This window comes from Bombus pascuorum, chromosome 13 (genome assembly GCF_905332965.1).
Source record: "Bombus pascuorum chromosome 13, iyBomPasc1.1, whole genome shotgun sequence".
NCBI classification, from domain to species: Eukaryota; Metazoa; Arthropoda; class Insecta; order Hymenoptera; family Apidae; genus Bombus; species Bombus pascuorum.
In genome coordinates, this window is record NC_083500.1 from 5478436 (window position 1) to 5491433 (window position 12998).

The following is a 12998-nucleotide window of genomic DNA, read 5'->3' on the forward strand; positions in this document are numbered from 1 at the left end:
GCACAGCCCGATTAACCAGTTTCTTTCCATTTCGACGAATATCCCATCGAACAAAATTCCGCAAGTGCAACAACTTTTCTATCGACTCAAGTGCAACAGCGTTTTTTCTCTTTTTATCTCTTTTCTTGCTTTTCTCTTCTCGTTTGCTTTCTCTCTCTCTCTCTCTCTTGTTCCTTCGCGATTTAACAGGCAATTTGGTGTCACGCTGATTTCGCATGGCATTCCGCTCGCAGCACGTGGGTCGCCTCGCGATGACCCACGCGCGTTAAACCGTTCAGAAGAAGATTAGAACGCAACACGCTTCCAACAGTTTCTTCTTCCGTCTCTAAACAGCTTGCGTAATTTTTAGATTAATTTTGGGTCGCCAAGGATCGAGACACGACAGCTGTTGTCTCGAAGAATAGAGGAACGACTGGATCGATAGTCCAGACACTTGGATTTACCCTCCGTAAATAAACTGGGTCATCGATGATCCGACTGAACGAGAACTCATCCTTGAATTTCTTTCTCGGCATTTTTTATTTTTATAGAAAATGTCAAACGCTCCTTGTTGTCTCTTTTATCGCGTTTGCTCGGGTCAATTATAACGTTTACTTGAACTCTTTCTCTGTAATTCGAACCTTTTTCAAAACCAGAAAGCGGGAAAAATAAAAATAAAAGTGCCCTCTCTGCATTTCTTTTATTTCTAACGTAATTGAAAATTTAATTCGATAGAAATATGTATATGAAAGATTTGTGCTGGTCTTGAAGTGCAAACGTAATTTTTCTTACTTCAATAACCACTTGTCGTTTATTAACTTTTCAAATTACCACGTTTAATAACTTTTTAAACTGGTGTGCTCGATAACCGAAAAACTAAGTAATTCGAAAGAAAATAGAGAATAGTGTGTTTAAATTGTGTACATATGTCACAATGAAAATTTTGTTGGACAGTAATCTGCTTGGAATTTAAAGAAACTGAATATGATATACACTTAAATATGTGTATCTGCGTAAAATGTATATGCGGCTTGATGCAAGAAGTAACAATGTCAGCATTTATAAAGTTGAGATGTTAGGACTTAAGGATACGTTAAAGAATTCACGTTCAAATAATCTCCGATACAGAAGTTTCTGCTATTTGGAAATTTTTTCTAATACAAAAGGAGAGAATTTTCTAGTACAGAGGGATTCTCGTGTGAAAACAATAAAAGCAAGTAATTTTTGTAAATTTTTTTAGACTAGATACTAATTACATTGTATCTAAACCTTTTTGGGATGTAAATGCAGGCTTGAAGTGCAAATGTAATTTTTTTACTTCAATTCTCATTGTTGTTTATTAATTTTTTAAACTGCCACTTTCAATGCTTCTCAAACTGTCGTGCACGAAAAACTAGTTGATTCGTAAATTTTGAACAAGGTTTACTCACTTTTTACAAATTTCTCCAGGGAACGGACCTGAAATTTTTATTCCATTGTCTCTTTATAATTTTTGAAACGATAAAAACAATTTATCCGGCGAAGGAAGTACATTTTTCTTCTAAACGCTGCAACTCTCCAAATTTTCATGTTTTTCTTTCAGACATAGATTCAATTCAAGCGCAAAGTATCTAACTTTCAGAAAATTCTTTTACTTTTGCATTGTGACGACCGTGACAAATACTGTTACCGCGAGCATCAACAATGGTTACATTGCCAAATTTAATCACCAGACTCGTATAATATACGACGAACAATAAGAAGAACTGAAATAAAATGACCTTAATTATTTAATTTAATTAATTAATTGATTAACAAACGCGTCTAGTTCCATATAACCAATATTTAGTCTACAAAATATTCATAGAAATTACCTGCTTTTTATTGCTATATTACACAAAAATCTCTGCTAAGAGACTGATTTACGAAACAGCTTTAAAAAATACGAAAATACGAGGAACTGTGGGCCATTCAAAGCCGAAAGCCAAGTTTTATGAACTATAACAACAATAAAAATAATAATATTAGTAACAACAACAACAATAGCAACAATAGTAACAACTAAGCCGAAAGCCAAGTTTTATGAACTATAACAACAATAAAAATAATAATATTAGTAACAACAACAACAATAGCAACAATAATAACAACTAAGCCGAAAGCCAAGTTTTATGAACTATAACAACAATAAAAGTAATAATATTAGTAACAACAACAACAACAATAGCAACAAAAATAACAACTAACCCGAAAACCAAGCTTTCTCAACTATAACAACAATAAAAATAATAATAGTAATAACAACTAGGCCGAAAGCTAAACTTTCTGAACTATAACAACAATAAAAATAATAATATTAGTAATAACAGCAAGAATAATAACAACTGCTTTGTACTTGTTATTCAACTATGATCATAAACAGTGTTTGAATGTAGTCTACTGACGACTATGAAGCGAATAACGATAGAACGTTGAATATAGGTTGGAGCGTTAAATTTCAAAAATCTCGCTGCAAATTTTCCTAACATAATATGACAGAAAGAGCCACCGTGTATAAAGAACGTGAAAGGAGTACGCGTGGGCCGTGTTGGAAGCCGGGGTATCATAATGGCGCGATGGCGAAAGGTATATAGACGGGCGAAGAATTAGAATCACGGGCGGCGCGAAATTCCAGTCACCTTTTTACAGCCGACAGATGGAAATGGAGAGAGAAAGAGAGAGAGAAATTGCGGGAGAAAGAGGGACAGAAGCTAAGCAGATCGGCAGCCAAGCTTCGACGAAGAGCGTGAGAAAACGACCTCCGCGAGTTCACCTCGCTCCACAGCCGTATAAGTAGTCTGAAAAAGCCAGCCAAGCTCAACAACTTCGTTCAACCCTTTCGTTAACACGGCTGGATATACTCACCAGCAACGTTAAACTCATATTTCTACAAATATCTCTACAAATGCGCGCACTTTTTTTTTATCATTTTTAACGACGCTCGGCTTTTTCATATTATTTTTAGCCAGCTTCGAGCGATACGAAATTGGGAATAAAATCTTACGAAAGAAATTGCAAGTTTGTTTGGGAAATGTGCTCTTTAAAGCGCGCAGCATTTCTGAGCGATAATTTGCCGGTTATCATTCTACCATAAGCTTTATTTCAGTAGGATAAAATCGAGGAATTATTTGAAACGAGGAAGATAATTTGCGATTCGAACAATGAAGATGATAATAAGCGAAACACCTGCGAAACTAGAATTACGAAATGATAAGGACGCTTCTTTTGAGAACACCAACCAGTTTGAACACGGTCTAACCCTTCACCGTGTCGAGAGGCGATTATCACCGCTCTCCTTAATTAAAGTAACACGTTTGACATTTTTTTCATTTTTCGAGATACGTATCCTATGTTGAAACGTTCGAAGTGCTCCGCGCGTTTCACATTTTAAGTAATGTTATATTATACAAGCCGTTACGAAATAATGACTGTTGCGAAACAATGTTTTAAATTGAGTGAAGAAAAACAAAGATGGCACAGATGATAAGACTTCAATTTTCTTCGTTTTTGAAATGATAGTTAGGAGTTTTACGTTTTCGTTTTAATTGCGGAACACGGCCACCCAACCGTTCAGTGTTCGCCGATAATTCATCGTTCCTAATGCTCGTCTCTGACTTTTCTTATTTCTCCGCGAATATTAATGCTCCTTCAGCTTCCTGAAATACAGGAAAATGGAAAATTAACGCACGGGAGGGTGTTTCGAAATTTCGAAAGTGCGATTCTAGAAGATGATTTCCGCGTTGTGAACTGGTCGTGTTTCAAGCTTCTTTGTATGATACGGTTCTCCTTATCCGCCACAGCATTGCAGGCTGAGTGATTAGAGAACAATTTGCTGACTACAATTGTCAGCCGAACAATTCTATTCAGCGCGATCCATCGAGAACGCAGAGGCGGTTTCAGGAGCTTGAACTCGAATGCTCGTACTGGCAGAACAACTTCGTCTCGCAGCGAATCGAACAAATCAAAGTCTACGCTTGCGTTAAATTATTTAGTAAAATACATTTATAGTCCTTTAGTAACGATTTACAAGTGTCAAAGATTTGAAAAATGGAAGGCAAGAAACTAATTTGCTAACCAGATCTCTTAATAGGAATTTCTGTAATCACAGAAACAGTTAATTAAACATCAACTTCGGTTCGATTGATCTGAATCCATGCAAATGTAAATATAATATATTTTTAATAGCAATGAAAAGCAATAGGTTAAAAATAGAAGATATTTAAATAGAGCAGTTAATGTAACTTGAAGACATTATTACACGACGTTATTCTAATTTCAAGACATTATCGTAATTTCATATTCCAACATTGTAAACTGATTAGAAGCGTAGTGCTCGTTTTTTAAAAGCTTCACTCTGTTTTCACATGGAGGAAGTTGCCCGATCTACGTATAATAATACGATGTCTAATAATCGTTTCGAGTAAAATACGAGCAACAAGATCGTAACTGGATCGACAAGATTATATAGAATTATACATAAAACATAAAAGCCTTTTTTCACTTGGCTTATCCTACGCCAAGCAAATAAACGATAGATCGAAAGAGAAACAAGATGTTCGCCAATTATTTCAAAGACAGTTTTGCTAATTTTGATACTGTTTCCATTACCTTACGATATTGGCTGTTCTAGACTTTCATCATATCCCTTTCACTTTGGTTACTCTGTTAGCAGGTAGAATATACGTCTTATCTTCTAAAAAATATGCCGAATACCAGGCGTACGAGGCGGCATGCTCGGAAGTAAATTCTAATTACTGGAGCATAGTAATTAAATCTGCGCTAAAGAGATTGATCATAGATTAGAGCCACCTCCTGTTAGGAATTCTAATCGCTTCCTTCGCATCCTCAGAGCACCGTACACGTTTGTAAAGATGAAATAAAAATGAAAAATAAGAAATAAAAATACGAAACATGAAACAGCTAATTAACAGGCCCGAGGAAACTAACGTTAAGACTATCAAACTCCTCCAATATGTGTACCTAAACATGGATATCAAAACAGATACATTTTTATCAAAAATTCCTGCACGTTTCTAACCGATCGCAAAAACAACGAAATAGGAAACTTAACGTTTCAACAGATTTAACACGGTTCTAACATAGAAGACGACATATTTACATATCCACGATCAATCGTAGTATAACATCGCAAGAAGACTAAAAAGGAAACACCCAATAGACCTCATAAAAGATATAACTTAGAAAAAACGAAGCTGGCACCCCACTAGGGGTAGCCACCCACATGCTATATTTATTTTTATTTTATTTTTTTTTCTCACCAATAAGATATAACACTTTACCAAATGTCCTTCAGGACAAATTGTAAAAAAAAAAAAAAAAAAAAATCGTAGTACCTGAAACACCTTGTAACCGTCACGTTCAAACATAAATACTTAAGAAAACGTAAATACTAAGTAATAAACGAAATAGCCTAAACCCTCTATAAAGCTATTTCCGAAATTTCCGGACCCTCGACAACTTTTACTTAATTTATGACGGTCCTCCGGTAATTACATTTGAAATTACCAGTGAACCCTGGAAGAGGCGATTATTCGAATCCTATCCTTAAACTTTTGCACGAAGCTGTACCATTTGAACGAAGAATCGTCTATTGGCAAACGCTTGGACACGACCTAATCCCCACCTAATCCATAGAAAGGACCAAAGAACAACAGTCGAAGCCTCTGCAATTCATCGACTGGTGCAAATCGACTTCGTGAACAAGGCTTTACGTTATCTCAGACCAGTTTCATTCGGGTACAGCTATCTCAACGTGACAGTGACAAGGCAATAAATGTGTACAGGTATAAGACAGTTGGAATATTCAAACGTTTCGAGTACTGCAATAAAGATAAGCTGAGGATTATCGAAACTGAGGTGCTGGATAACCAACTCTCTGCCAACGAGATGAAATTGAATGGATTTTTCAATTTGGACGAAATATATTACTCATCGGTGTGCCTGATAGCTGAATAACAAAATTCCTAATAACTGCTGATACTAACAACAAATATACTAAAATATCATTCTAATTGATTCATTTTCAATTAAATTTACATAATGAACTTAATTATTTTAATTCCATTCGAACGTCAAAACTAGGAAGTTAAAAGCTACCTCTCTATTACCTTCTACTAGAACCAAAACAAACTGTGACAAACCACGTACTATTCAAATTTCGACAAACCGAAAACATTCGAACTTTCTATCCTTCCGATCATCCACGATACTCTAAAGCCACTCGCTCGACAAGTATGTAGCCATCGAAATATCTCTACTACACAAACTTCGTGAAACCATGCGTTATTCAATCCACAAACTTCCACTTCCTTAGCCCTCCCGTGCATCCATAGTACCCGAATCTCGAACAACTCTCGAGCAATAAATTCAAGCTTTTCTGCCTAGAAGCGTAACAAAATGCAGCAACAGAGAACGAACGGCAAAGATTGTAAATTGTAGGCAAAAAGAGAGAAAAATCAGTGGCAAATAGATGTCGCTTGGAATCATCAGCCGGCAACGACCGGAAGAGTTTGATTAATGGTTTGTTCATTAACGAGCGGCGCAGATAGAAGAGGTAGCGGGAAAGGCTACCTAGTTGTCCACGGCTCTGGAATAATGATCATCCTGGAAGGACGGCGAGTCGGGACAAATTATCGTGTACGCGACAACGATACCTAACTCGTGCCCTGTGCACGGCTACTTCATTAGAAAATGCGTGCATACGGACTATCCATTATAGAACGATACTACTCCCCGTTCCTTTCTCGTCGACCAACTCTATCAGCCAAGCAACAGAGCCACGCTTTCGCTTCGTCTACAATCCACAGTGTTCCTGCTGAGAAAATTCCCGTAATCCGCTTGGCTCCAGCCTTGCCTTCCTATCTTACGTTACGTACCAGTGCTCCAATATTAAACTGATACGCAAGAAATCTTGTTTTTCCAAAGGTCCAGCTTGCCAGCTGCGTGTAATCTTGGAAATTTTCGTTCCCTGTTATATCATTATACCTAGCAGCATACCGTATTCATACGGATTTTTTAATAGCGACACCGTTGGATGTAGAATGAAATTCAAGTTTTTGAAGTATCGTTCGGTGCTTTCGAGGCAAACATATCATTTTACATTCCCTAAGTTCAGCTGTTTATGCGCAGAACTAACTCCCTTTTTACAGACCTAGACTTTTAGCCTTGGATAGGTAAATTACACAACAGATTTGTTGAAGCAAATTATTACGTATTTATACGGATCTTCTTAATAGTATAGGGTGCAAAATGAAGTGAACATTTTTGAGATGTTACCAGATATTTTCCAAGGGAACGTATTTCTCCTCTTTTAGTAAGTTGAATCGCTTATGCACGAAATTAATTCCTCTACAGTCCTAGGCTTTTAGTCTCTGATAGATTATACAACAGAGATAGATAGTTGTACGATAGAGTCGTTGAATCAATTGTTTGGCTCATCTTCCAATGAGATAGAACGTTTCTCGGTGTTATATCGTGACGTGCAAAATCACACCGATTTTTTGGACATTTATTCAAGCTCTTTGACGGTGGCGAATGCAAAATGACAAACGCGAAGAACACACGTCTAGGAAATATCTGTGCCGGAAAGAAAAATTACGCGCGTTGCACTTTGAACCGTCGGGAATATCGCTTGGGAAATGTGAACTTTCTACGACTGCTCTGACATCGAATAACGAGATCCTTGGAACTTTCACAGTCCAGATCTTTGTGCTTAAAGTTCCCATTAGAAAATCGTCGAACGTTTCCGCCAGCTTCTTGCCACGAACGTTACCGACTTAAATCGTCAAAGATTTCATTACTCCTGAGATCTTAATATCCTACCCTTAGCAATCGCAGTCATATTCGACGTTACGTCTTTTATGACTCATGCTCCATACAAGGCAAATATCTCGGTACCGTTTTCTGCAAAATTTCGTCTGTCATTTGCATATTACTTAATCAAATGTAGAACACGATAGAACAATTCGCGAGGTTGGTCCTTCTAGAAGCAAAGATACGTTTACGTTTTTAAAAAGATATAACGAGACAGAGAGACAGAGAGAGAGAAAGGAAAAAGAAACAAACGAACCGGCTTTGTACAGCTGTTAAAAAAGAGGATTTCACGGGAAAGGAAATGAACGGGTAATTTTGGTAGACGTGTGTACGTGCGTGCACCTACATCCTGGTGGTCACGGCATCGAAAAAGAGCAGGATGGTGACGTCACAGAAAAAGGAAGCAACGCGTGTACGGGTCATCGTTGTCTGAATACGTATATACACGTGCAACGAAAACCACGATTTCACGGGCATACACTTGTGGACAAACGTACAAAGCTACCAACGAGTGGTGTATATCTCGACTGATAATTACGGAAGGGGCTCGAGCGAACTTCCGCTCAATAAAAGCTGCCCGATCTCGACAATGTAAACGCCTTGACCGATGTACCTGCGTATAAGAGCTTCTACTTGAACAAAAGCATAAAGTTTTCCTCAAATCCTGTAAGAATTACTACGTACCGAGCGTTAAAATCATCAACCATCTATGTAACTGTCATATCAATCATACAATGACAGCTGTCAAGTTGTATGTGCAGAATATATTACGGTGGTATTTCCGCAAGTTGCTATTGTAACTACAGCTGTTTATTACTGCTGCTTTCTTTTTGATACCTGCACTGAGTATAGCTTTTAATATTACAGCGACAATATAAGAGAAACGAGAAATCTACTGTTACGACCCTGCAGATGTTTGCAGGTTTTTACAACTGCAACAGGTATAATTTCCTAAACCTGTGCATATTGCTAAAAATATAACAACCTGTGTATAACAATATAACAATTATATTTCTAAGCAATTCTACTAGGAAAGGTAGGAGCCTCCTAGGTTCTTGTGACAATCGTACTCGACGATTATACGACGATTCTGCAACTATAAGTCGTACACGACTGGGACAGCTTTCTAGTAAATCTGATAGCCATATCTCTGATAAAAACATTCGTATACCATCAATGAACAATACAACCAGTCGTTACTTAAAAAACGTTTCTTACGACAATAGAAATTACTATTCGAGCAATTTTCTACGTTATGAGAGATGACTCGTTGCGACTAATTAAATCCACCTGTGTGGTTAATACCCCAGAGAAGATGAAAAAATACGGCGTGTCGTTCTGAAAGAACGAGCATGACCTTGAAATCTCCTGCACCTTCGCTGTATGTATATTCGTAAGTTACATTCTCCGGAACGATAGCCTACTTTTTCAGATTAAACCCAACAAAGATTGGCTAACAAACTGCATACCCGCGACAGATAGAATTCCTATCTTCTACGAGCCGTAGGAAAGTGGAAGACGCGAAATAGAATTACTACAATTAAAATTCGAGCAATAAATAATAATAGCATAATGCGTTGCGCCGATACTGAAAGTAATATCTTCGAAGATGAAACTTGCACTAGAAAAGCCAGGATTCGTGATTTCTTACTTTTTCCGATAATAAATCTAGTTTTTTAATTACGTTAGAAATGTTGTTAATTACATTAGATATAGTACAAAATGATTGGAACACGGAATCGACGAGCCGCGTTACGATGAACATGAATGGCGCATGAATCACCGGAAGTCCATGATATTTAACAGTAATAGAACTTTCATTAACCGGGAAAGCATGCATCGCGATTTTATACTTAAAGCGCAGGCAAAATGGAATAATTAATCCGATCGTTCTTTCCCTATAATTGAATTGTACCGGAAGTTTTACATTCTGCGCGACATTGACCGTGTGAAACTAGCTCAGACCATTTTCATCGATCAAACTGGTCTAACTAGGTTTGCTACTTGCATTATTCAAGCGTTTAATTAAATCTTGCAACGAGATCAAATATTATAATCGTTGGCAAAATTCCAATCAAAAGGGCAGCGCTACGAAGATGTTATAAAGATATAATATTAAATATTCTAACTGTTTCTTTTTTCATAATTCCTAGCCAATCTCTATAGTCTTAGGTTTTAATCACTCCCTATAAACAATTTGCAAGTGGATTAAGAATTTGAAACTGTAGCATTAGACGGAAAATGGCAAAAATTTCAATGGAAAAAATGAAAATCATCAGGTAAAGAACGCAAAAACAATTTAAAAATTCAATGGGTTATTTAATAAGCCAATGCTAGCATACTAATGTAACGAATAACTAACTGGTGGAATATTTTGATGATTTTTGTGAAGTCTATGCGATGAATATCTTGTTATTTCTATATTTTCATATCGATTTCAAATTTTGCCAATATAATTATGACAGTCGTATCCCAATACAGTGCTAACGAGATTCCCAAAATCTTTCCTATTACGCACATAATATATATTCACCAAAAATGTCCATCAATGTTCAAATACTTTCGTGAGTCACTAGATCTACGAATACTTTCCAATCGGAAAATAAACACGAAAGGAAACATAAATAAATTAGAACGGTGAAAAAACGTGAGAACAAGAATGGATAAAAATATAAAAGATACAGTATACTCTCCTATAAATGTACTATAAATCTAAATATCGGTCTTTAATCTTCTAACAATAATTTCCTATAACTGCTCGCATCTTTTCGTGGGTCACTATACCCATTTCCGAATTGACTTCCAACAGTCGATGGCTGTTAGGACAAAATCTAAAATATTATAAGCTCTTATATAAGTTCAAAAGACGATAATAACCGGGAACGCGAAAGCGACAATTCTCGGAAGATGCGGACAACGGTACAAAACAGAAATGTCAAAATAACTGAACTGACCTGACTACCGGTTGGTCGCGAAACATTCAAGCAGCGAGCCGGTTTATTTTCAGTATTGCCGCGGTATCGTTTCCAGTTGGGCAACTCTCTATTTTCGAGCCGGCAAAACGATTCACGCTTTTCGAATTGTTTCGCAGAAACAATCGAAACGGAACGACATCGGTCGAACCAAGCAAAAAGTTGCTCTTTCAGGTTAGAAAAACCCGGTCACAGTGCTGCCAAATTGCAAAGTTAATACCAAAGTAATTTGATGCGCATGCGCAATGCGAGACTCTCTGTTTCTGAAGTATTTCTATGCAATTTTTATGCAAATATATTACAAATGAATAGATGTTTCAGGCCTAATATGTACTTATTGGCGTACAAATTTGTATAGAGATAATCGTAAAACACCAATTACTATAATCTGCTTATTATCGTCATGGTAAAGTATATGTATTTTGTAGAAGATAGATAACCGACGCGCGAAACGATCTTTATTACTAAGTTACTTTTATAAAGTATTGATATTATTGGTAGTCACAATATATGAAGAGTATTATTTTTTAAATAAGATGCGATAAAGTGAAAACCATAACTTTAGAAGAAATACAGTAGTACCGAAACTTTTTCTCTGTAAAACACTTTTTTATAACACAACGCATAAAGTTATCCTATAAGAATAGAAGTAATGAAATAAACTTACAGCTTTCAGCGTCTCCAGTTCGCTGATATCCGCCGAGGATTGAACAGGCTATAAAACAGGAAACATAACGTTAAACCCAAACATGGATAAAAAAACATAATTACTAAATTAATTCATAAGTAATTTTAATGAATTTATCTCTGGTGTAATATGCACGACGGACTTCTAATAATCGATACAAGGGAAGTTTTATGTAACTAATAAAAGACAATATCTCCATACTAGAACACGATGCTTCATATAACGCCTTATTGTACATAACAAGTAATCTATATTTAACGCAATCCATACTCCATTTTCGTTCAAGAAAATATATCTGCTTATGACGAAAATACATGACACAAACGATTTGGTTGATGAGAGGTTTAATAAAAATTAAAAAAAAAAATATTTACCTCATTCGTTTTCCAAAGGTTTGGAGAGTCCTTAAAGGCGTTATTATCCACGTTATTATCCACGACGGTCGTTAAGTCACTTCCGAAATTGATGAGGGAGAAGAAATTATTGTTGTTGCCATTGGTCTGTGTATCATCTTCGCCGGTCGTGTTGTTAAGCTCGTAATCCAGCGATTTAGAATCACGGCAATTGGTCACGACAGAACGCGCAAAGTTACTTTTGAAGTGGTTCAACGACACTTCACTTCCAAGTGCGAACTCCACTTTCGGCGTATTGGAATCCATGATTCCGGATTTTAACAAATCTCGTGATCGTTAACAATAAAAAAAATCTGCTCTCCCTGAAATCGAGGTTATTCCCTTTCGAGATATAACCAGGATGCAAAATGACTACAAGAAAAGACGGTCTCGTAGCGCATCCCGCGAATATCGACGAACACTATTAACCGTTGATTATAATTAATAATTCTAGACTCCTAATTATCTTGCCGGTTTTCACTTGTTTTCCACGGCCACGTCGTTTTATATATAAACATCAATAATTTGATACTTTGTTACACGAAAATTGAAAATTATATTGGTAGGAGTACTAAATGTGAATTCATTGATTAATTCAAGATTATTGTATGTAAGGAAGGATATATAATTATAGAGAAACTTGTAACACCTCACACTACCGATGCACACAGAACGCCTGTGCATGTCAAACTGACAACGAAACCACTCGGTTGAACGAATTCAAGTCCTAACCTCACCCCTCTATATCAAACATTGGAAGCATCTGTAGAGATTCACGTGTTGCACATGCGCTGACCCAAAAACTGTACACCATTCAATTCATCGTATAAATTATCCTTCTACCTAAATTTCATACGGAAATTTTATAAACAAAATCTCTTCGATATAATTAAATACAAGTTGTAAATATGAATAACAGCATTATTATGATTTTTATAACGATTAAGATTCATTCGTAAATTCGTTTATAGTAAATTCTATTTATGAAATATGTTGAAATCTCTTTTGCAATTAATGCAAATTTTTTGAAATATGAAATATAATATTATATTTGTTATATAAATTGTTTTAGTTAAGACAAATATCTTAGCGCCAGGTAGCGCTAAAATACTGATC

General features: G+C 36.3%; 1 protein-coding gene across 1 annotated transcript in view; it reads right to left on the bottom strand.

Moving 5' to 3' along the window:
• LOC132913777 (uncharacterized) overlaps window positions 1-12609 on the bottom strand; it is a 32728-nt gene extending 20119 nt beyond the window's left edge. Inside the window, exons 1-2 of the mRNA XM_060972326.1 lie at window positions 11865-12609; window positions 11470-11517 (exon numbers count right to left, since the gene is read on the bottom strand). Of these exons, the coding sequence (XP_060828309.1) occupies window positions 11470-11517; window positions 11865-12149 (333 nt within the window). The 5' untranslated portion in view covers window positions 12150-12609. The remainder of the gene's footprint in view (window positions 1-11469; window positions 11518-11864) is intronic.
• Window positions 12610-12998: the final 389 nt, after the last annotated feature.